The 25,625-nt window shown below is 38.3% G+C and overlaps 1 protein-coding gene across 1 annotated transcript; it reads right to left on the bottom strand.

Moving 5' to 3' along the window:
* Positions 1-57: 57 nt before the first annotated feature.
* Positions 58-24,978, bottom strand: LOC105145637 (uncharacterized). The gene is made up of 7 exons (XM_011055329.2): positions 21,502-24,978; positions 16,727-16,939; positions 16,370-16,508; positions 7,130-7,256; positions 4,058-4,106; positions 3,796-3,975; positions 58-3,471 (listed from the first exon to the last, which is right to left on the bottom strand). The coding sequence occupies exons 1-7, from the start codon at positions 21,786-21,788 to the stop codon at positions 792-794; spliced, it is 3,675 nt and encodes a 1,224-aa protein (XP_011053631.2). The 5' UTR covers positions 21,789-24,978; the 3' UTR covers positions 58-791.
* Positions 24,979-25,625: the final 647 nt, after the last annotated feature.

Below are 25,625 nucleotides of genomic sequence, written 5' to 3' on the forward strand. Positions count from 1 at the left end.
ACGCCTTACAAAAGTGATTGTGGCTATCCTTCCGGTAATTATGCTAAAAAAACAGTGTTTATTTTTAATTTCAATTTATTAACAATTTACACATATATAGAAAATACGATACATACATTTTTATTGAAAAAAGAGATAATCCAATCTCTATATGTGTAATTTTAAAATTATCAAAGGTTTGGAACTTTTATAAAAAAACATTAAAGAAAATTTAAGAATATTTTATGAATATTAAAAAAACATAATGCATAACTGAGACGATATATGTCAGAATCTTGAAGTAACTACACTCTATTTTATCTACTATGCCTTTGTTTTTCTGAAAATATTCACTATCTTCATTGACATTACCCTCGTGTATGCGCGCGCGCAAGCCTGAATAAGGATAAGTGTTCCCTTAATATGGTGATTAAGCTAAAGGGTAACGCTCATCGATTATGTACTCGACAATCGAGTGGGATGTTAATGACAGTCGGTAGAATCGCTAACACGTGTCTCCACGTCATTAAACCACGTTGATACGCTTTGATCAGAGATGTCGGCGCGTGGTACTGCAGTGGAATTTCTAATGCCCGTGAATCGCCCAAGATCCGCATTCACGGTCATCTGCCAAGGTCGCAAGAGCATTATCTCTCTTTTACCTTGTTCGATTCCGCGCTACTGCATCGTGTCGATTCTAGTCGAATTCGCTATTCCTTCAAGAAACATTAGTGAATATATTTATGATTTCAGGTTTCTTATCCAAATTATATTGCAGCATTTATTTTTAAATGATCTAAAGATTAAGATTCTTAAGGATTTATATATTGCGGCATTGCAGGGCTACTCTTTCTTCTAGTCTTTTCCGTCTGTTGCATGTGGATCGTTGAACCCAACGACTTCTTCGCGGCGTCTATATTTTTGCCACTAAACTTTTCCATAGCCCTAGTATAAGAGCCGGTACAGATTCGCCCCCAGACTTTCCGGTCTTCCGAGCATTGCCTATTTCTTCCTTCGCTACATGTTCGTTGGATATCGCTCTTCTTTGTGACTCTACAAATATCCTCCTTCTCCAGAGACGTGCTGGAGCCCGTAGCGACTTGGACGTCTTCCCATGATATATTTACGTCAGATTGCACGCTTGATGGTGTTGGGCAACTGCTGTCACTGGACAAGGAGGAGGATCGAATGAAAGATGGTGGTACTATCAGCTTCATTTGCTCCTCCGATTGATTGTCATTCGAGAGTGGTTCACTTTTTGCGCGAGAATTCTTGCAACCGCCAAGACTATTATCTTGATTGTCATGGATAAGATTGTCATTTAAAATAATTTTTGCAATCGATGTCCTTTTCCTCAGATTTTCCAGATTTTCTTTGGAGGTACTCTGGGAATTATCCACCCGCTGCAGAATATCCTTGAGATTTACATTCGCGGGATCAGGACTAAAACTCGATTTGGTTCGTCCGATCTTAGATATTTTAGGTCCGGGTTTTCCATTAGTCGCGGCAATAGTTTTTTTCGGCGTTTTACAATTGTCGTCTTTGGCTGCGACATTTATGTCCGAATATATGTAATTAGGTAATCTCTCCTTTTGACGTACCGAAACGGTAATTCTCGGTTGCATTTCTAATAGTTTCGGATATTTCTCTTCATTTTTGTCCATTTTCTCTTCATTTCTAATCACTTTCTCGAGTGTTTCCATCTTGCCGGACATAGCACCTTTCACGCATTGCTTATATTTCTCGTCTATCGTAGTATCGAGACTGTTTTGAGTATTCGCATTGTCGACGAAGATACTCTGTTCGTTACTCTCTTCAGGTCGCATGAGCGACCATCGATCTAAGGATAAATTTGTATCTTCGTTCTGAATCAATGCTTGCGAAACATCGGTAACACCTTCCTCAGCACTCTCCATGGAATCTTTTTCATTTTTCGCGAGATCGTTCTTCGTACTGTCATGAGTCTCGTCCTCATTGTCATCATCCTCGTTGCCAGAATCGTTATCGAGGCTCTTCAAGATGCCCTCATTCTTTTCGTTGCGCTTCCTAAGCTCCTCCCAATTCTTTCGCGGCTTGTAACTCGTTTTTCGCCTGACGATCTTGCTCTCGGTGATATTGATGTCCGGGATAAAGAGACGCAATGCCTTCGTGCCGGTTGGAAACGTCATCTCGTTGATCCGCCTCTCAGACATGATTGCCCTCAAACTTGTCTTCGTGGCGACCTCCTGATGCTTGTTGAAGGCAGAGACTAATTGCGCTACCGTATACTTTGGCTCCTCGTTCTCTGATTCCGTGGAACGGTCTTCCTTGTCAGACGCCGCCGAGTTGTTGGAACGACTCGACACGTCAGAATGTTGACGTTCGCAAGGACGTTTGTCCGCATTGACGGGCATCACGTTGCGGCACAACGGCATCTCGTCTGAATCCTCTGTCAGAGTATCCGACTCGACGGACTTGAGAGAATCTAGATTCTCCTCGGATTCCGAGGTAAATTTCTTCGAAGTTTGCGGTTCTACAGTTTTCGTTGATCGCGAATCATTATTCGACTTGACGCAATTCCGATCATCGCTGCTGAAATTTGATGTCTTCACTTCTGTCGACGAAACGATTGACATATTTTGATCAATCTTTCGCTCAATCTTATCGGACATTAAATCAATATCCGATTTTACATCGACGATCGAATGATCGTCACTGATCGAGGAAGCGAATCTAGAAAACGCAATCTCAGCGCCGAGTTGCTTGAAAATCGGCAACATGTCCTCGGTTCTCGCATAATGGTAGCTCTTCCTTCGCCGTTTCAGACATTCCAGACTTCTATAAATATCCAAGACACCCTGAGACTTCGACAGGGATCTTAAGCCGTACAGTTTCTCGCGGGACTTACTAATTACGAGGTTCATCGTAGCGACGGCACCGGCTCGTTCGCAGTTGATCGCTGAAGATCCATTCAGTAGACATGCCTGAGACTGAACGCGATTCAGACTGCGTATCTTTGACAATATACCGCGACTTAGGCCGTGATTTAGATTAGCCTGGGATCGGCTCTGAGCTTTATTCAACAGTCCTTGAGTTTGTTCTTGGTTCAGCAGACAGCTCTGGCTTGCGCAGCTCAAGCTGGTTCTGGAGGAATTCAGACTGGCCTGAGAATCCGCCGGACTGGCGAATCCCTCGCTACCTACCAAACTTGAGTGACTTCCAGTTAGACGATGGCTCAGACACATTTCGCTTTGACTGAGCGTGCAGTCTTGTAAGCCCTGTTGACGATGCTGCTGATAATTCTGATCGCTTTGAACATCCCCCTGACAGAGACTCGCCTGGCTGGTCGTCTGGCTTATCAGCGCGGCCCTTCTTAGGTTCTCGCGACTGACCACGCGCTCTAAAAGAACCTCCCTCGACTTTGACAGATACCTTCGTAGATGCGGTGACGCCTGTGTCGGGGCACCACGCAACCAGTCATGGCGCAGGCATTGCTTCGCGGTCATCCGTGCACTTAGAAAATAAAAAAATTAACTTAGTCATCATCAATCATAAAGATAATAATTTAATAAATTGAAACATAATAAAATAGAATATTGTATAATTATGTAACTTATAAACAGTAAGTAAGGCTATGTTGGTTACTAGACTATATAGGCTATATTGAGTACAATTATTCTGCAACGATGTAAACTATTCCAATGTTTCGAAACATTTCAAACTTTCAAGATTCTTCAGAATTCATAATTTTTAATTATATCTGAGAATTACGAGTCGAATTTTTACGACGAAATGGTTTGAAAGAAGAATTCAAACGTCGATTATAATAATTGATACCTTGGGTCTAGCACCAAAAGCTTCGCGACAAAGTCCTTCGCCTGCACCGAAATATCCTCGAACAGCTCTTCAGGGAAATCCACTTCTCCTAAAGATATATTTTGGAAAGTCTCTTGATCGGTCTCTCCGCCGAAGGGCGAGAAACCCGTCAACAATACGTAGGTTGTGACACCGAGCGACCTGGAAAAGGGGATATTTTCGAAGAAAACCTGATCTACATCTACACAAAAAGGATAACGAAACACACCGCATTTGGTCTTACCACATATCGGCTGCCAATGTGATTGGCTCATAATGCAGTATCTCAGGCGCTGGAAGAGAAATGTAAACATGATTGAATATATGGAAATGTACGCAATAATAGTAGTATTCACCGAGTTCACGTGCCGAGGTCTCTCTCCTCCGCACGTTCACGCTTATTTCGTGTCCAATGACCTCATACGTGACGTCACGTGGATTCGCAAGCAATCATTTTTATTTACGTATGAAAATCGTGGGCTGATGAGTGTAGATGAGAAGAATCGGGACAAACCGCATTTGGGATGATGCTGTGATTTTACGCATCGGAATTTTTCGTTTCAGAGTTTTGGCGTTTGTCGCCTAATTGCGAATTCAGTTAGATGCACTAATGTGCATATTGAAGTCATTCTACACTGCAGCACTGATCCAATCTGAATATATAGATAAGAAAAGTGAAATATGTCTCATGATAAATTGCCTAATACATATTTTATTAAATATATCCAGAAAAAAGATTCATTTCGTAAGTCGGGAAAAAGAATTTTTTGTTACATTCTCTGTGCTATCTGAGGAACTTTCAAAACAAAAAACAATTATGTTCTATTTCCTGTAACTAAGGAAAAAAAATGTTTACATATAGTATTTCATCTAATTTCTTTATGTAAATAGAACATATATACATATTAGTTTAGGCAATTAAATAAATTGTATATAAAGCTTTTATATCAATAGAATATATCTATTTTAATCTATTTATATCTTTCATTTTGTTGATTAATATCCAATGAAAAATATATTCAGACATAGCTTAGATTGGCTGAGTTCAGTTAGCGCTAGTTATCTCGCTAAAACTGCGGAAGTGTGCCAATTTTCTAATTTTTTATCCTTGTTTCCAATTAATGAAGATTTATTTTAATATTATTTGTATCATTAGAATGATTTGTATCATATATATTTATATATTTTTAATATCTTGATTGTATATATTTAATACAAAAGAAAAATAATTGAAATGATTAGCGAAGCCAAAATGGCACTATCGGCGTTTTTTAGTGTCTACATTTATATTAAATTTCACACCTTTACGTCGATTTGTGTACAATGACTTTAACGTTCATTAAGCGCATCCAATCAAATTCGCTATAAGATTGTCAATATACCCTGATAGCAAAATGTTAACAATTTGAGGTCGAATTAGCAGGAAATTCGATTAGATTTTGACTACAAAACCATAGCCATCTGTGTCCGTATTTGGCTATGAATTTGACGACAAAGCTTGCTGACAGGCTATGCCAGCAGATTGATGACAGAAACCGAACAGAGTCTGCTCGAATCAGGTTCTATTTTCAATCTGTTCTCAATCTGTCGTAAGATTATGTAAGACTGCTCAGTTTCTGCTACTAATCTGCTAGCATAGCATGTGTAGCAGGCTTCATCATATAATATTTCTAACAGCAATTTACTGACAATGTCAGATAATACAAACAATTTGTTGCCTTTCTACAATCAAAAATTGGTAGCAGGCTCTGCTCAAAATCTATCTCACAGGCTTTGCTATTAGGGTAGTTATCCGATTCTGCGTGAAACCCCCCCGAAAAATTTTAACACGAGCAAAATGAGGAGATACGATTGCAATAACTTCCAAGTTATCGCCGTCAGATCATCAGATCGGATTGCCTCGACTGATAATACAATTTTAAACTACCCACCGTCGACTTCGCTGATTCTATTATTTCGTAGACAGTATGCGATCGTGCGCGGTAGCGACTCGTATAAATTAAATCACACAGCGTTTTACCGGTTCTGCCTGTTAAATAGACGGATTTGGAGCAGCTTGTCGTAACGGTTACCACCTCCGACATCTCGCTGCTTGACATTTCTCTATATAGCGAATGAGAAAATGAGATAAGTGGGCGGACGAAACCGATTGAAGTTGACACCGGCAATGATTAATCGATAAATAATTTTCAGCGGGTCCGAAGGAACGCGTCACTTTAAATTGCAAATCATATTTGGACTTATGACGGATCCGACGAAGAAGCATTGTTCCCGCGAGATCTCAATTTTCACAAGGGACGGAGATAAAGAAAGAAAGAGAGAAAAGAAAGGAAAAGATCTCATACAAAGGAGGAACGTTAATTCATTGGCCGTCTGATTTTGTTATTTATTTCGTTCCGCGACATAAAGGCCACGACGCGTCGATTACCTTGCCTGGAAACGGCACGATTTGAAGAGACCGACGTCAATTATATAGCAGAAGGGAGGAGGGAAAGAGAGATCGAGAGAGCTATCACTGTGCGTGTGCGTGTGCGTAACGGGGCTCCCAAGCTTTATTAAAGGCGCACGTCTGCGAGCAATGAGGCTAACGTGTCAATTAATATCGATTATATTTGCGATCTCGCTACGGTGATCGTCAATTAGCGGGCCCAGATAATGATCGGTAGCAATTAAGCCGCGCGGCAAAGAGCAAAGAGCGCGGACGTACCACCTGGACGAGTTCCCCTTCAAAACAACGTCACGGTGACTCCTTGGCACCGAATAATACCCGATGCGTGCTGTCTCTTGACAGCTATAATGTAGCAATTTATATTTTTATATTTTTGATTAAGGGAGTTTGTCAAGCCGCTATCAGCACCGATCTCTCAAACGGTGATCTCTCAAACGGTTAGCTCGAATTGTTGCGCTTGAAAAAGAGTTATAAAGCATGTTAAACTTTCGAAATCTTAAATAATATTAATACGTCGATTTAGTACGTCGCAATAGAATATGAAATGTTATATTCTTTTTATTCATTGTAATCATAAATCGATAACCTTTATGATCTTAAAAAATTAATTTTGTTCGAAAATTGATTTTACCATCATTTGCGTCTTTTTCATGCGACTTTTATCAATTTTATTTAAAGCATTTTTTTCTACAAAAATAAAAAATTTTGGGATCCATTAAAATGAGACTCTGTGTGTGTATATATTTTTTTTCCAAAGTGAATCCGAACCGATAACTTATGTGTGCCATTTAAAAATTAAATTTCCCATCGATGTGTTAAATAAATGAGATTATAGTAAGTACTAAGAATTTTAGAAGACTCACTCACCGACGTAATCCGGCGTACCAAGAATCTCTCGGACTTCAGTGCCCTCGAGAATCACTCTCGAAATCTCGAAGTCGCATAGCTTAACGTCGCAATCCGGAAAGGAGCCCATCATGACCAGATTTTGAGGCTGTAAAGAAATCAAGGAAAAAAAGATTTCTACGCACACATATAATGTATGACAAAAATGGAAATGTTTTCTACCTTCATCACCCTGATTTTTTAAATAAAAATTTCCGAGGCACACGAGAATGTGCATAAATTATGTTATACTTATTGCTAATCGATTGTCAATATTTTGTATTTAAAAAAAAAAGATAAAAGAAATAATGTTATAAAAAAACAGAATTTAAATTTAAAATTTCAAAAATTTTCCTGACGATGAGTATCAATAAAATTCCATGAAAATCTTCAATTTTCGAAGATAAGAGAGAAATTCTTGAAAATTCCGGATTTTCAAGGTAATAAACACTCTGTATCTAGATATATATGAGATTAGTATTATATATTGGTACAACTTTCTTAATTTTTTCTACTTTCTTATTTTTTTACTTAATAAAGTTGATCTGTTTAATTTCTGACAAGCTAAACTATTAACCGCCTCATCGTGCAATTAAATCACCTTGCAAATCTTATCTAGGAAACAGATACCTAGTTTTATGGACATCGCGTTCGTATCTCGAAGAGTTCAACTATCTATCGCCGGTTTTATTGCGGTCGTAACCAAAGGGATGCGATCGGTCTTCCGCATGTTCGCGCAGATAAGGGCGCGCGAGAATATTAACGGCGTGAGGAAGCGATTTCTGTATCACGTTACAGAACGCCTGGTATCATTGCCGGTTCCGCTGGTGAATGGAATTTCGATGTACGCGCGTCGTTTAGATTACAGAACCGCGATACTATGACCGCGCTTCGACGATCGTTTCTGAGATGCGCACGAAGATCAATACATAGTGCATTCTTCCGCATCCGGTAATCGTCCTTTACTTCGAATTCCATGTTCGTTTCGAGAATGACTCCGATATATCTCGCGACAGAGAGAGACAAAGGAGAGTTCAATGAGCGCAGTGCGGGACTCAATGACCCAGCTGGTCACCTTTGATGCGCCTACACGAAGAGAACTATCTTAAAATTCAACCTGAAAATATAATAGTTGCGGTACAATATTTTAAAGATTTTTACCATACACTTAAAAATTAATCAATCTTATTTTATATTTTATTGTAGTTTTATTAATAAATGAGAGAAATTTACATAAAATTTTGCGAAATGTCCCAGAACCACCATATTTTCGGAGTAAACTCTAAGACAAAATTCTCTCCGTGTAGAGACCTTTTAATAAGAGTCTGGAAATGAAGAATTACTTTTAATTGAGCTGCTATATTTTAACAATTCCTGAGAAAAAGAAAGAGTAGAAGATAGAAATAGATAGAATAATAAAGAGATAGAATAATAAAGAGAAAGAAATAGAGAAAGAGAGAAATAGATACAACGGAATACCAAAGAGAAGAAAGTAAATGTATCTTCCTATGTTCTTTTTCCTCGCAGATTTGTGTTAAAATTACTACCCTGCATATACAAAACTGCTCGTGTCCAGACTCTTATTGGAGGATCTCTAGATGTGCTATTTTTATAATACGACGATCTGATAAATAGTAGTATCTGTTATCAATATAAATTCTATCTCGATGCCGGTTACAACCGGGTTGCTGTATTCATTACGACGAAGCGGTCAAATCGGTCGTAAACAAGGGAAATAATTAGTCGCGAAAGTCATCGGACTGGCATGATATTATCCCAAGATAATTTATAAAAACGTATCAGGTATGAAGGGTAAGGAGCATACGAACTACTTGCGCTAACGATTTGCAGCGGATCGTACCGTTCAAAGACACGCCGACAATCCAATTACCATAAATCGTCAGTAGTAACCGGCATGTAATGAAGGTCGCTGACTACCGAAGGCTGCATTATTATAATTGCTGACATAATCTAGATCGCAACAATCTCGATTTGACATATTTTATATTCTATATATTGATTAATATCGCGGCTTTCACCAATCGTTAAATCATTCGATTGAACACTAAGAGAAAAATGTTTGATATTTATAACTATATATGATTGCACATTAAAAATAATTGTAAAATAATTACAGAGTTAGAAACTCTATTTTTATAATTTTACTACTATAATGTTAGTAATAATAATTATAATATTTAATAATAATTACATTTTATAATTCTATATATAAAAAAATACTAGTTGTAAAAGAGTTCTAAATCATCCTTTGATTTTTACATAGACGGAGAAAAATATTTGATTGAATTAACTGGAATTTTGATGATCAATGAATGATCCGGAATTTTGGAGGGGGTTGAATCTACTAGAGTTTTGATAGAATTCTAAAATCAGAAATCTAGTAGTTTTTACCAAGATTCTGGATCGTTCATCTTTTCCATCAGAATTCCAGTTAATTGAACCAAACATTTTTCTCCGTGTATAAATTTATTCAGAAATATTGACATTTATTCTTTAAAATAAAGGTCATCATGTTCAATAATTAATTATTCGCCATTATATGACCAAATCCGGCAACTAGCAGACTAATGGCGAATGATTTATTGAACATGATTTTTATTTTGAGAAATTAATTGCCGTTGTTTCTGAAAAAATCGAAGGGTAATTCGCAATTTTTTTTGATAACTTTATTTATATTTATAGTTATATACAGTTAACATCGAAGATTATCATGAATCATAAAAAAAAATAATTATATTTATAGTTTTTTTCGGCGTAAAAAACTATAAATATAATTATTTTTTTTTAGTAACGTTATAATAACTATGAAAATAGAGTTCCCATAATTATTTTATCATACAATTAAAGACACAAATATCAAACACTTTTTTCAGTGAACAATCTGACCAATGAATGCATGTACATCGCATGTATTCGCAAGTGGAGCAACAACTCGATTGAGCAAGATACCATAACGTGGTAACTATCCGTAGGTGTCAATGTATAAAGATCGTTCGTTTTCTTTTTTCATGGTAAATAGGAGCATGCTTATCGAACGTTCGGCTCGTCTGAAGACAAAGCGCGACGGAGGACGACCCTTTTTCGAGCGTCGTCGGCGTTCGGCTCGGTCAGCATCATCATCGCTTTAGCGGGAGGAGCCTTGGGCATTTTTACGTAGGCGCGCCTGAATATTCAAAGTTTCTCTTGGCCACGCGTGCGACTAATAAATAATGACAAAAGACATAAAAATAAATCCCGCCGGCCCTCGGAGATACGTAATTCCCTCGACGGAGCCATTATGTGGTGGGAATATTACGCGGCTGTGCTCTTTGCACATCGGACTTTACAGACGCAATAATATCGCACAGAAGTTTGCAAATGCGTGCGACCGAATGACAAGCAGGCCACACTAATGAGAAGACTATAAAGAATAATGCGACTCGCAATCACGCTCACTAATCAAAACGGCAAACACCGCCCATCTTCGTCTGCTGTTCTCGATCTTCTCGTTGCCTTTTTCAAGAGATTTATTTTCCGCCAGATCTCGTTTTTCCGTGAAACGACTGTCGATTGAGCAGATAGTGCGAAGTAATTCTCATTCAGGCCGGTCTGCTGCTTGAGAACTCGAAGAGATCGGATGACGCGATCAAACGTAGTGCGTTGTACGCGAATCCAATTTACAATGAAAATAGGAAACACGATTTATATTAGGTGTTGGAATTAATTCGTAGCGTTTTACAAGTGATGGGAAGTACTTTCATTAATGTATTTTTTAATGCTCATGTGAAATAAATAACATTCTTTCATTAAAAACGCTACGAATTAATTCCAACACCTAATACAATGCTCTTCATGCCCCAGAAATAATAATCAATTATTTAGACTATGATATTGAACCTGTAGAAGAGATTTTATTCTTGATCCCGTATTGAAATTGAATAAATATCTAATTTTAGAAACATTTAAACAAATACTTAATTTTGTAGAAATATAGATTAGGCCACTGAGTAAGCTCTTCAATTTAGAATAAAAATGTCCAGTGACATTAACATAAAAAAAATAAACATATATTTCATATATACGAGTGAAATTGTACGTTAACTGTTACATTTTGACCTTTTAATTAATCACATCTATATAAATTTCGCAAGTTGCAAATGACGAATCCGGAGTCTGATCTCAGCGATCACCTTGAGCGTGTGTTTTGTTAATCAATTTCTTTTAACATTATGACATTGGTAAATATCTGATGATCAGCTCTCCGCACTCTCAAGAACGATACGATCGACAAACCCACACGGATTGATCGACGAAATCTTTTCGCGTTGATTAAACAGAAGTGTGGGCTCAAGCGATATGTCAAAGTCGTCTGATCGGTCAATTGAAATCATTTGTCCCCTCCGTGAAATAATTCAATATGAAATAATTCATATATTGCACCTGACTGAACCAAATCGTGGAAAGATCTAATATATCTCAGATATAAAATCGTATGCCATCAAGTGTTACAGACAAATTAATTATCTTTCGATGTATCTAAGTCTAGAGACCCTATAACAGTCTGGCTACGAAATGACAAACTTTTGATTAGTCCGTCGTTTTTGTTAACTTCAGGGAAACGTTCCAAAACTCAACTCTGTCAACTCCGAGTATCTGTTATCCTTGTTCAATATTCGGTAAACAATAAAGATAAATTGACAGAGACGGGTTTTGAAACATTGCCATAAGTTAGGATGAGTAAGATATTATAAATTAGAATGAGAAATCATGTATGAAAAGAGAGTACTCTCTAAATCTGAATCAGTGGATAGCCACTAATTACTCAGTGACATACTTAGCACTGCTAATCAGTGAAGTTTAACTAAAAAAGGGAGAATGTTTGAGCATTATATAACTAAAATACTGATTTGCACGTTAATTTCAATCTTCCAATACCAATATTCATTAAATTTAAGCACTAAAATAAGGTTAATTAGATCACATAATAAAGATTAGCTAGTAAGGATCTCATATTTAATTCACTGATTACCAGTGGCATACATGGATATCAGATTATCCACTGATTCAGATTTAGAGAGTATATATTAATAAATTACAAGTTATTTAATAATGGGCGATCGAAAGCATATATCTTCATCCGTTTTGAACTTATTATTTATTACAATTTTTTCTTTCCTATTTTACATTCGATTCGGCTCTTTTTCGAGTCATCATCAGCGAATTACGATTAATTTCTAACGGTCGTCGCAATAGATTTCGATTCAAGTTTGCAGCTGAGTACATCTTCAATTCGATGTTTGAAGATCGCAACAGTGTGTAATATTTTCTCTCACTCTTGTTTTGACAAAAGTGTTCGTGACCAGACTCTATTATAGAGTCTTTATCTAAGTCTTAGTCTAAGTCTTTATCCGAACACTCGATTCGCCGCTCTGCGTCGCGTTGCACGATTTCCCTCGCGCGCGAAATCTCGAGTTATCGACAGTTGCTCCGGTTATGGCAGGCCAAACGCGGGTATCTCACGGAGGAGGTAAGAAACCAGGTGGTGAATCACCGAGAGTGCGTGCACAATTGGCGAAGGAGCAGGGCGTGGCCGTCGTTTCACTGCAATGCAAGAAGCCGCGCGCTCCGTTTTCTTCTCCGCCTTTTTTTCCTCTCCTCCGCGTCGCGAACTCTTCGCGATCTTTCGTAGTGATCTCTCCGCTTGGTGCAATATCTCTGCGACGCGCTCCCGTAGACATCGTAATGTGGGCGATATCAGACTCAAATGGCATCCCGCGATGATCCGACACGAGATCAATGGTCTGTTCTTTCAAACTGAACTTCATCTTGTCTCCTTTTCTCTCCACGTTGGAGAAAAGGAGGAAAGATGAGTGATGGAGAGAAAAAGAGAAAAAATTTACAGTACAAAAAGTTCAATTGAAAAGAACTGATCTCAAGCTATGATTCCAATCATCTGTACTAATAATCTGTTTTAATTCTTTATGAAATTATTTCGAATGAATTTCGATCTTCGGAATTATTTCGTTCTTCTTAAAAAACATAATAGAAATCTAAAAAATATAATAATTAAATAATTCTGATCGAAATCCATTCCGAATAATTCCATAATAAGTGCTCTGATCCTCGTCGTTTTCTCTTTACATGGATTCTCCGTGGATTTTACGTGAACGTTTGGATGCAGCGAGATTCCTCATAGCTCTGGCGAAAATAAAAATTGGAGCTTAAAAGTTCAAATGTCAAGATGAGAGAACAACAAAAACGTAGGTAAATGAAGCAGGAGGCAAAAATTAAGACAACAAAACATAAAAGAAGACGCTTCAATTTTCGTTGTTCCATTTTTACCTCCTAAAAGCTTCGTTTCTGTTATTCTCTCCTTTGAAATCTTCGGTGTGAAACCCAACTCGAAAGAGTGAAATCTCACTCTTAAAAACTAACGACTGAGCCTTGACTCTTTTTGAATACTGGCTCAATTGTCACTCTTTGTCACACTCTTTAGAATCAGATTCTATTCCAAAGACTTCAGAAAGTACAGAAGTTCGATTCCGATTTTTATTTTCGCCAGGGTTTCTGTTTTTCCCCGCACGGTTCTTCGCAAGAAGAGAGAGGAAATCGCGCACGTGGAGCAAGGTTCGTTCAGAGTTCATGCGAGAACACTCAACAGCGCAGCTCCTTTTCTCTCTCTTTTCCTCTCACGTGCTATACCTATATGTCGCACCGCCAAATACGGCAGCGGCGTGTTTATGGAGCGCGGGAATAATGTTCACGTCGTACGCAACGACGCGTACGAGCACTCCGTCGAAGTGCTTACGAAATAAATCAGGTGGTACCCATTCGTCGGGAACTTGAGCAATGAGCAGCTCGTAGTAGGTCAAAGTTAATTTATTGCGTCATCCCTTCGCGCGATAAAACGTCAATCGACCCATAACTGATTCGCGCGATTAATTTCGCTCTTTGAATTAATCGCGTCGGTCGACCAAGGGTCGACCGGGACTCTTTGTTTCGCACGAGAGTAATCGAACTCTCGGTTTGGTGTAATGTAAATCGACCTTAGTTGCGCGCGAAGATTACAAATAAAAAATTCACAAGCGGACGTTGTCGAACGACGTCGAGTATCTCACTACTTTGCTCGAGGATGTCGCTCGAGCTGCTAAAGGCTCGACGATCTCGCTTTCTGTTCCTCCCTCTCTTTCTCTTTCTCTCTCCTTCACGAGCTACTCGCGCGAGGATAACGAGAAGGTATCTTCCCATCCGTAACGAGCGATTCCGACGACCTCGTTGAATCAAAATGCACTTTACGGTATGAAGCTTCTGCATCTCACAGCGTGTTGTTGTCGACAGCTTATTTTTTTCCGCTAATATCCATATGGTTTTATAACCTGGCACACGTTCACCTCGCAATGCTAATCCGGCTTGGTGTTGTTCATTGTGTTCTTTGATTAGTGAGTTGATGATAAAATAAAATGTGTGTAAAGCCAGAGACACACAATGCTATAAAAAGTTTTGGCGTTTTAACAATCAGTTTGAGTATCCTATATAATTACTTTGATGGTTCAACCAAATTATTGTCAGATCTGATGTAATGTAATTATTGTCAGATCTAGCTAAATTTTCAAATACTTCAAAATCGTTCTTTCTGTGTAAATACTTTATACAAAGAAGTCTTTAATATATACTAATTCAGTGCGAATGACCAAATTTATCATAAGAAGAATCTCAAATTAATTCATGCTATCATCATTCATGATATCATCTCAATAAAACGTTATGCTGAAATGATGATATATCTTTATATGGATACATAGAAACGCGGGCTTCTTTTCTCTGAACAGCGAATGAAATCAACACTGGTTGACTTGGAACAAAACATTGCTCGCGGAGGTGTCTCAAGTTTCGAGAGTTTCTTCGGCTCCGTTTTCCATCCTCGTTTATCGCTGCAAACATGACGTGAACCACAGCATCCTTTTTTTTTCTAGAATCTATACGTAAAAGCAAGTTCAATTTCCGTGGATGTCGAAACAATCCGTTACGTTTGCAATAGATTGAAAACGAGATAAAGCTAGCCCCGTGTATTCGATTTCGTTTGTGCTCGGATGGTGATTTTTATTCTTTCTTCTCGTTGAATCGCATCGCGATCGAGAAAGCCTTATGATCGACATCGACCGTACACAGCAATAAAGGGCAATTCCAATTGTTTCCAAGAGCTTATCGTTCGTCATTCCACACGATCGATAACGACTGATTGTAATTAAAACTCTCCTCCATGTAAACTCTTACCGTGTTAAAGTGATTCCTTAGTAAATCGAGTTACCAGTTAATCGAGAAATATTTAATTTTTTTTATATAATGAAATTTAAATACTTGAAATTGATATATGCAAAATTCTCTCGGTAGGTTAACGATGAAATAAAAGAGAAAAAAAATGTTGAAAATGTAACCTTTCGTATAATTTAAATAACAGATAAGGCTCGCAGATGCTTCTTTGACTAATTGCACACAAATCTTACCATAGACTTTTCTCAAAAACGAGATTATATAATAGTTTAAAAAATTACGATTTTAATGGTCACAAAAAAGTAATAGGTCAACGACCATTCTCGAAAAACATTTACATGCATAAATTTGGATATAAATTTAACCTCGAAAAGTAAACATAATCTCATCTTGTTTTCCTTTGATGAAGATGCAGTTCTTGATTTATTATCCATACTATTTCATTAAGATATACACGTAGTTTTAATATTTTATCCAAATTATTTGTAATAGATTGCAGATATTTGTAATTTTAAATGGGTCCTGGTGAGACACTTCAAATTTTCGCATTTTACTAAAGAACACTTTAAGTATATTATTTCTACAGAACGTCCATTATTTAAAATCGAACATAGACATAATAAGAATAGAATTACATATTTTCCTAAAGTAATCGCTATCAGTTTAAACAGAGTGACGTATCTTGAATTATGTCACTCTGTCTTTCTCTTTCAACAGCCATTTAATTATTAAAATTAGTGGTATCACATCAAGTGGAACAAATTCGACAATTCGAGAAGTCACACATGGATCAAGTTATTTATGAAATTTCCCAGCATTTTCCTCGTGCTTCCTCGTCATGTGCAAGCACAGAGAGAAAACAAAATTTCTGGCGGCGCAATCGATTCCGGGATCCGGATACACGAGAGAAACGTGACAAGTTCGCGTCGACCTTTTATGGGTCGAACTTACCTTGATGTCCAAATGGGCGATATTTCTCTCGTGGAGGTAGGCGAGTCCTTCCACTAGTTGCCGCACAAAGTGTACGACGTCACCTTCAAGGGGCACCAAATCGCCGTCGATGAGCGTCTGTAGATCGCCTCCGGGCGCACTGAAAAAAAAAAAAATCATTGTTTCTTAAGATAATATCAGAGATGAATGGAAATCACATCACTAAGCAAACTATCGTTATTATTCCTGCTTCATAGTTCATTATTATTCCTGCGCTGTTCCTCTAACAGTAGTGATAATTAATATTGCTAAAATTTGTGTATGTAAAACGAAATATTAATTTAGAAAAAAAAAAGAGAATAAAAACGTAGTACTTACTATTCCATGACTAAGATAATTTCCTTCGGCGTCTCGTAGACATCGTGCAACCTAACGACACGTGGCGATTGCGAGCACAGAGACAATAGAGCGATCTCGTGTCTCAGTTCCGCGCTACAATCGGCGTTGAATCGGTTCCTAGACGAGTACTTGGCTGCGTAAAGTGTGCCGGTCGATCGCGACCTGCAGCGATAGACTCTCGCCCACTGACCGCTGTTAAGTATAACACAAATCCTTCGTTAATATTTATACGAGAAGAAAAGAAAGGGAAAAACATGTAGACCCTCTCCAGCAAGATGTAACCCTGTGATATTCCATATATTTTAATCTCAAATCAACAGTTGAAAAATCACTGGAGATAAATTGTATAAGATATGGACCGACGCGCGCACGTGCGAGGATAAAATGAAGCGTAAAATGATGGAGAGTGACGGTACAGTTTATATTTGCAATTGTCTGTTGCTCGTTCGATCGGATGTTCCGATGCAGCTTCAACATTAACATCGATTGGCTTTGCGTTTTCACAATGAATTCATTTTATCCTTGAAAAACAAGTCGATGCCCGAACGCTACCACCTTCTCTGGCATCTTTTCTCTCTGAGTGACGTTTCTTCTCTCTTTCCTCCACTCGCATTCTTCTCTCCGAAAAACGCTCCGTTTCCAGAAGACTTTCAGTCATCACCGATTTGCTGTACAGAATATTTTCTATGGAATATTATTAATTTTATTTTCTATTCGATATCATCGCGGGAACCTTTTGGTGTTTTATTTTCGACTTTCCTTTCATGAGAATTTTGTTTGCTATTTTTGACGACGTTCCTCTCAGTATTTTGACAATGTTCTATTCGCAGCGCTCTATTATGGATGATGGACGCTCTATTATGGAATGATCCATATTATTAACAATCGCGGGCGCGTTCTTCATGGTGCTAAGAATCTTGTACCCGCCATCGAGGATTCCGGTCGTCTCTTCGGCAAGGTCGACACAGCGGCGCCTGGCAAGGCTGTGCCTGTAATGCGTACCTCACGTTTTCACCCGTGTTCAAGTAAGCAAGCGCTTTCATCCACGGGAGAGTGTGTTACATAAACGACGATGAGTCCATAAGATAAAATCATAGACGGTTATACCATTAACTTTCTACATTGAAATCATAAATATCCTGATGTTCTATTTTTTCCTCCGTTCAAAAAGTGGACGAAGGACGAGGAGTCTTTATGAAATTTATTTATGGTTTTTTTTATATTTTTGGTTCGTAATCGATTAATTAAAATCTTTAAATTAAAGGAGGAAGGGTGATTTCATCGAGTTTAATTGTAAGATCGAGAGCCGGAAGTTACGGTTGGGGTCGCGTCCAGTGAATTGCCACGTAAAACATGCCTCGCGTGCAAATTGATGGCGACTCATCGCCGCGGCAATATTCGCGTCCTTTCGCGGTCGCGAAGATAAGGATAATGAGCATCTGATAGCGCGCCACGCAATTAACTTTAATCGATTCCAATTTTAAGGCCGCGCGCCGGTGTACCCTGAATTTTTCCACCCCTCCCGGATCCCGGAGAGATATCCGATACGTAAAAGCGCAAAGACGAAGGAACAAAGGAAGCGACGCCAGACGAAGAGGGCAATATACGCCGTAATTTTTCCTGCCCTTTACCTCGGGACTCAAGGTTCGTTTCCAAAAGTAATTACCGCGGGCACAGAGTGGGTATTAAAGAACGCGCGCGCTCACACATATATGTACACAAAGAGTTGGATCGACGAGACACACGTCTAGCCGCCGGGATAATACCCGCTGTATACGGCGCAACGATTAAAGCATTTGTTATTATTAAAGATCGGTACGGCGGTGTAATAATAGAAAATTGGATTTTAGCGATTGGTCGCGTAATGACGGTGATGAGGGAAGTGTTGAAAAAATCAAGCGGAAGACTCGCGGCTAAATAATTTATGAAATTTTTTTTTTTGCGCAAGGCAGCTTCGATTTTTGCTTCCGTTAATTGTAAACGTAGATAAAAAGTGTCTTAGTCGCTGAGAATTGTTTCAATTTGAGTTGCTGATATTTTAGATTAAACCTATTCTTGCAATCAATTTGAGCGTTCTGCTCTAAAACTTTTAGAGTGAATTGTCACTCTAAATAGATACTCGAAATTTCACTCTTAAAGAATGAAAATTAAATCACTCTTTTTCAAGACTCAATTTTCATTCTTTAGAGTGTGATTCCACTCCAAAGAATTTAGAGATAATATAACATAATTATTTTTATGATATAAAACAAAATTATTTTTAAATCTGTATTTAACTGCACTTTTAAATGTTTCAGGAAAACTATTTTTTTCATGTGTTACAATAAGAGTGGTCTATTTCCCCGGATGTAAAATTTACATATCGGTACCAATATTATCATTTTATCGTTATAGGGTTAATCAATAGAAGTGTCAATCTCAATTTTTATTATTTATACATGAAAAAATATAGAGGAGGAGGGGGAAAGAAAATTCATACAGTCGATACGTAAGACGCATAATCGCAACAAATCCACACACAAATATCTCCGCAAACATCGCGATTATGTCTGCAACTCGGTCCTGGGGCTATTTATATACGTATTATGCGAGACGCCTTTGTGCTCGCTGCAGCAACAGGTAAATCAGCTTCATTAGCGATGCAAACGCGCTGCGAGGAAATCGCGATGGTTGATATCGGGCGCGCGCATGAAGTTATCAGTGCCCACACCGACGTTAACTAAGAAATTAAAACGATGCATTAACATATCCATGAATATGAAAAGCCTTAAAGTCCATAGGAGTGAATTCTCGCGCCTCTCGCTCGCGCGTTCTCTTGTCACACCTCGAAAGGGAGGCCACTGTATCTGTTTCGGTTAATAACCGTGCGATCGATACCGTCCCGATTAATCAATACCCTGCCGAGAAACCGGTACTGTCTCTTTATATATATATGACGTTGTATCCGATATTTATTGATTTATTTATTTATTCACTTCGTTGAGACATACATGACGTGCAAACGCGACGAACTGAGCGAATTGCTTTGAGTCCGAATCTGCTTTGACACACTTAAAATTTCCAGATAATGATAACAATCGGCACTTTACATTTCGAGGCTTAATCCTCCGACGCCAAAATCCGTAATACAGTTACTGACGCTGGATCTGTAAAATTTATTTATTTAATTTATACTATTTAAAAGACTAATTTTCAAACAACTAAAATAACATAATTTATATAACAAAGAATGAATACTAAATATATTAATTATTGAGAATTTTTGTGAAAATAATATATATATATATATACGATGAAAATTATATATATATATCAGTCGAATTTGAAAGAAATTTATAATTGAGTGGTCCGGTAAACCCATTATCAGCTTTGGAGAGTTAAAACAAATTCGACATTATTATTCAGAAAATATTCGTTGCACACGCAGGAGTCATTAAATCAATCAATTTTACAAAAACGAAAGCCCGACGACAAGATAACGACACGCGAGTAAGTCACGAACGGCGTCCCACCCGTAAACGCCTGCGTGCGTGCAACAGGCGCATTTCGTGCGACTCTAAATTAAATTATTAGCGCGAGAGAAATTGCAGGTTGGACAATTGGTGCCCTATTACAGACGACCCGTCACTACTGATCGTCGGTGATCATTACGAGCCTAATTCGCGCGGCGATTAGCGGCGATGCAATAAATATGATTAATGCGCGACGCGCGTCACGTATCGTTGCGTATATTGCTACCGTGCGTAAAGCTTTGACAAATTACGCGTCGCATCCGAGGGCGATTAATCATTGTGCGTGGCTCGTTGCATGCGATGCGAGCCGCGACGAAGAACGTTGGGAGTAAATAACGCGCGACTCGTGAAACTGCCAGCCGATTTTTGTAAGAAGTTCATTTAGAAATTCAGCACATTCCGGATTTATTATTAATCCTTCGGAGCTAAGGATGCACACAGAAAAGTACATTAAATGTTAATTACTTGTTTAAGGTTAAAGTATTTTTAAAAAATGCATGTATCCAAATTTAATTTCATCATAAGCATCAAATTTATTTTCAAAATTCAATAGTATTAAATTAAAACAAATTCGATTTAAGTACTTCGATTTACTATCGAAGAAAAAGTTTTATGACAAAACTCATTTTTTGATAAAATTTTATAAAATTCTTAAAAAAAAAATAGATTCTTATTGAGATAAATAATAGTGAGCTAAAATTTGTAATAAGTACACTTTAAAATTTTATTATCAAAAAATATTCTTTATTAAAGATAACCTTGACTAAAAAGACTAAAAAGAAAAAAGTAAATTGAGTAATTACTTTTCTTACAAAACAGTAGATTTTTTGTGCGTGGATCTATCGGACTTACTCAATTATGAATCTCTTTATAAAAAATGATTAAGCAATTCAATTTTCTTTATGTACATCCGCAATTCTTTTTGAATTATTTTTATTATTAAAATATACTTAATATTCATTCTATACAAGGCATATCATTTTGGTTCCTTGAAATTAATTGATGTCTCTTAATTAACATAAATTAATTGGAGATCCAGCATCAGTAATTATGTCTTTGGCGTTAGTTCCAAAGGGTTAATTTCTTTTCAATCTATATATTAATCTATATATTAATACAAAAAACACATATATTACATTTTTCAATCAGTGTTTTATAAATTCATATTAGATAAATCTCGCAGTTTCCAGTTTGCACGACTCTGAAGAGTCGTATTAAGAATCGTATCGTGAACCAACTTACCTTGCAAACGGTTTCGGATCGATCTCGTAGTGCTCTGTAATAGGTCCCGTCTTGACCACCCTGGCGAGCTGCGTCTCCTGGACAAGGACTAATCCCTCCTTCACGTGTTTCTCACTCCACTGCACCCTGCATCTTCCTCTGCATCTTTCCTCATTGATCGCTCGATCATTCCGCTTCGTCTTCGCGCATTTCGCCGGGGATGCTTGCAAGCTACGACGTTGCGGTCCAGGCGACGTCTTCCTCATGGATGACATTGTGGGCGCTTGATGACTCGACTGATAGATCATGGCAGCTGGATCGTGGACTTGGTATAATATCGTGTATTAAAAAAGAACACGCGTATATATATATACATGTACAATATACGCAGTGGAGACTTTAACGCTTGGCGCACTCGCGGTTTCACCTAATCTCTCCTTCCTCTCGCAAATTTTCGCAAACTTCGAGCGATCTATCCAAGCGCGATCTATCCAACCGCGCCACTCCGACGTCCAAGCTCTCCGTTGGACTCGCGGACCCGCGATCTCGATTCGGACGATTCGATCCGCACTCTCGCTTTCGATTTTACGATCTTACGGCCTGCACTCTTCGCGTTCGATCTCCTCTCGATCGGCCACGCACACGGAGCGAGCCGAAGCGCGCGGTGTCATTCTATCATCGAGAAGGCAACGGCTCTATCTCGCTGTGCGATCGATGTCGATCTTCACATCTTGCGGCCGCGCGCGTTAAGAAAGAGAGAGGGAGAAAGAGAAGAGAGACAAGAGATCGCGTGGCTCACGGTCCAGCGCCGAGTCTGTAACTGGCCGCTGCTGGACCGGAGTCAACGAGAGCACGAATCTCCTTCCGCGCGCTCCTCTCCGATTCGTTCTCTTCCTTCTTCGCGCGTCGAAGAGCACGCCGTGAGTCCGACACTGATACCGACACTCCGGCCGTCTCTCTGAACTCGCCTCCCCTCGATCCTCCCGCATCCTCCTGCCCGCGACTCTCCTTCTCCAGGGTCAGCTGGAAATCCTCCTCGCGGTCTGACTTCGTAATTATAGGTGAACATGAAATAGCGCTTCAATATGTAAATAAAGTAGCGGGACTCATTGTTCCTCTCGCGCGAAAGAAAGAGACGAGACTCGTGCGCTTTGACGATTGCAATTTTATTACCGATATCTATAGATATATAATTCGCAGTGAAATTATCCGCATTGTATTATAATTAAACGCAATACATCTGTCTTCTGTAGTTGAAATAGTGTACGCTTTTGGAACTTAATGTGAGATAGATATATGCTTGAGATTGATGACAGAAGCGAAAAAGGGAATTCTAGTGCAACAATAAAAAAACAAATTTAATACATATTTATATTATATATAATACAAAATATTAAAAATAATTTCATATAAAGAGTAGAGGAAAGTGAAAGCATCGACTGTGAGTTTTTGTGATCGAATCCCTCGGTCGAACTTTTATGCGCTACATTTCAAGTAGCTTGACATGAGGACCTATTTAATCGGGCTAACGACCGGTCGATAGGCCACTCGTAGAATAAGAGCCAACTACTGTATGTGCTACTTTTAAATAGCGTGTCCCACTGCCCACTCAGTCCTCGAAACGTCCTACTTTTTTGAGCTTGCGTTCGCGGTATTCGTGACACCTTAAAAATTAAAGAACAGCGTTTAATTAGGTGTCTGAACCTACGCGATATTGCCGCTTGGCTGAGTCTTTAAACAGTTTATGATTGTTGGGAATTAATCAAGCTGTGACGTTCGCGAGTCGATCAAATCCAAGACACCAAGAATATCTCAACTGTCGATGGGCATCACGGAAGTGTCAGCACAAAGAAGCATCCTCGATCGCGTTACAATTGACGCGCATGCAGGAGTCATTTCGGATGGAACCTGAAAAGGAAGTGGCTCTTCGCGTGTCAGAAATTCTTTTTTCTTCTTCTTCATCCCCGTACTCTCCTGGAGGACATCTATGCTGCGATCACTGTACGACTGGATTCCACCTACGTCAGAGAAGATACTCCACAGCATCACCGTCGTCACTACTACACTGCCAGAAATGGCGCTGCGAATACAACTAAAAGTAGCAGCAGCAACAACGATGACACTGATAAATTCGCATCCAGTTCGGGAAGAAATGGAAGAAGCAGAAGAAGAAAAAGTTGTTTTGTTACAATTAATATTATTTAAAACATCGTAATGATTGTACAGATTGTATAATCGTTCAAAACTTTTCGCTTCAAATGATCCATTGTTGAAGTTATGGATTAAACTTTATATATGTAATTTAATAAGCTTCATTAGAAAAAAAGTATTGTTCTAAGAGTTTTAATCGAAATTTAAATTTTCCAAAGTTCAAGTTTCAGACCCAACAATGTTCGGTTTATTTAGAATTTTATATTGTATTTTTATATACAGAAACAAGAGCTCGAATAATGTTCTCCTACCTCTTCAGTTAAAAAATATATTAATTTATGTTAAATTAATATAGAATGAGAAAGCGAAAGAGAGAGAGAGAGATATTCATGACAATTAAAAGATATCGGTTCATAACGAGTTTCAATATCCCACCAGAGATGGAATAGATTGTCTTTTTATTCGCATCTCCATCGGAGGAGGAGTTCTGCCCGTTTCAGGAAGAGATCCGTGTAACCAGATCGACCTTTAACTTCTCTTGTTACAATAATGGACTGGTCGAAGGGCCGAGTAATTGGAAATTACCGTGTCGTCGCGCATGGTGGATCACGAGAGCACTCTCAAGAGCGCGCCAACAAAAATGCGTCCACATTGGCGTCGGGCACGCTAATGCTTGTTCCTATCAATACACTTCAATTTTCGTCTCAGTTCAATTAACTCTTTATTTTTTTCTAAAAATATATAAGGATGAAGAAGTTGAACCGAGTTAAAATTAATGTACACTGAAGAAATGGACATAGAAATGGACATCGCCAGAAAGTGTCTTTCTGACAATGGATTTATCGAAATAATCGCAGGATCGTTCGGGATAATCCGGAATAATCTATTCCGATCTTTAAGCACGTGAAAAAGTTACAAAAGTCGAGAGAAAAATCTTCGCTGGTGTCGCAAAGAGAGTCTCTCAATTCGACCTTTTCGTGAATCGACTCCCGCACTCCCATACCACTGCGGATGAGAGAAACAAACACGCATGGTTCTCGGCGCCATCGGAGAACGGAGGTCGGCCGATTTTTCGCGTTTGGCGCAAACATTTTCGCTCTTTATGCCGGACGCGAGAGATAAGTGCGCTTGTAAAAGCGTCAATGTGTTAATGAACGCGCGAGGAGGCCTTCAAAGTTTTCATCACTTCCCGGAAATGTACCTGAGGTGTCGATCTGACAATGAATTCGATTATCGCTCGTTATGGAATGTGTGGATTATCGCAAATATTTCGAAATAATTGAATCGATAAGATTCATTTATTTCGCAAAAAGGGCACGAATTATATCAAAATTTTCAAATTTTCACGTTTAATAAGTAGTAACGAAAAACTATTTAATTTCAGTTCCAGTGAAATATAAGTATGAATTTTGTCATACGTTACAGATACTTGATGTTGTAATTTATCACAGGTTTGATATTTTTGAAAATAAAATAATTAAAAAAAATATATCAAACCTGTAATAAACTACAACATTTCTGATGTAAGAGATAAAAAAGGTATTAATCTTGTGAAAATTTCAAAACACAAAAACTTTGAAACTTGCATTATTATTTTGCTTGAAAACTATAGAAATATTGTTTAAAATCGAAACTAAAAGGTAAATGCACTCTTTCTGTTACTTATTGCTCATTTTCAATCTATTTTAAACCACTAGAATAAGATTTACCAGACGTTCCCGTTTTCCGAACAGTATCCGAATTGAACTTTGTGTTCCCGGAATGTCTACGATTTTCTTTAAATATCTCCGAATTTGTCATTTGTTTTTTTTAGTTATTGGCACAAGAATGATATTGTTATAACTTATTTTAGTAATAGATTATATTAAATATATCCAAGACTGCTTTAATATCTCACGCTATCTCGAGTAATCGGTTAAGCCATCCGTTCGTCAAGAACGCCGAAAGTACAGTTTTCTTCGTAACGTCATGGAAAAGTGGAGCTGAGTTCAACG

Source organism: Acromyrmex echinatior, chromosome 15, assembly GCF_024713525.1.
Source record: "Acromyrmex echinatior isolate Ae372 chromosome 15, ASM2471352v2, whole genome shotgun sequence".
Taxonomy (NCBI): domain Eukaryota; kingdom Metazoa; phylum Arthropoda; class Insecta; order Hymenoptera; family Formicidae; genus Acromyrmex; species Acromyrmex echinatior.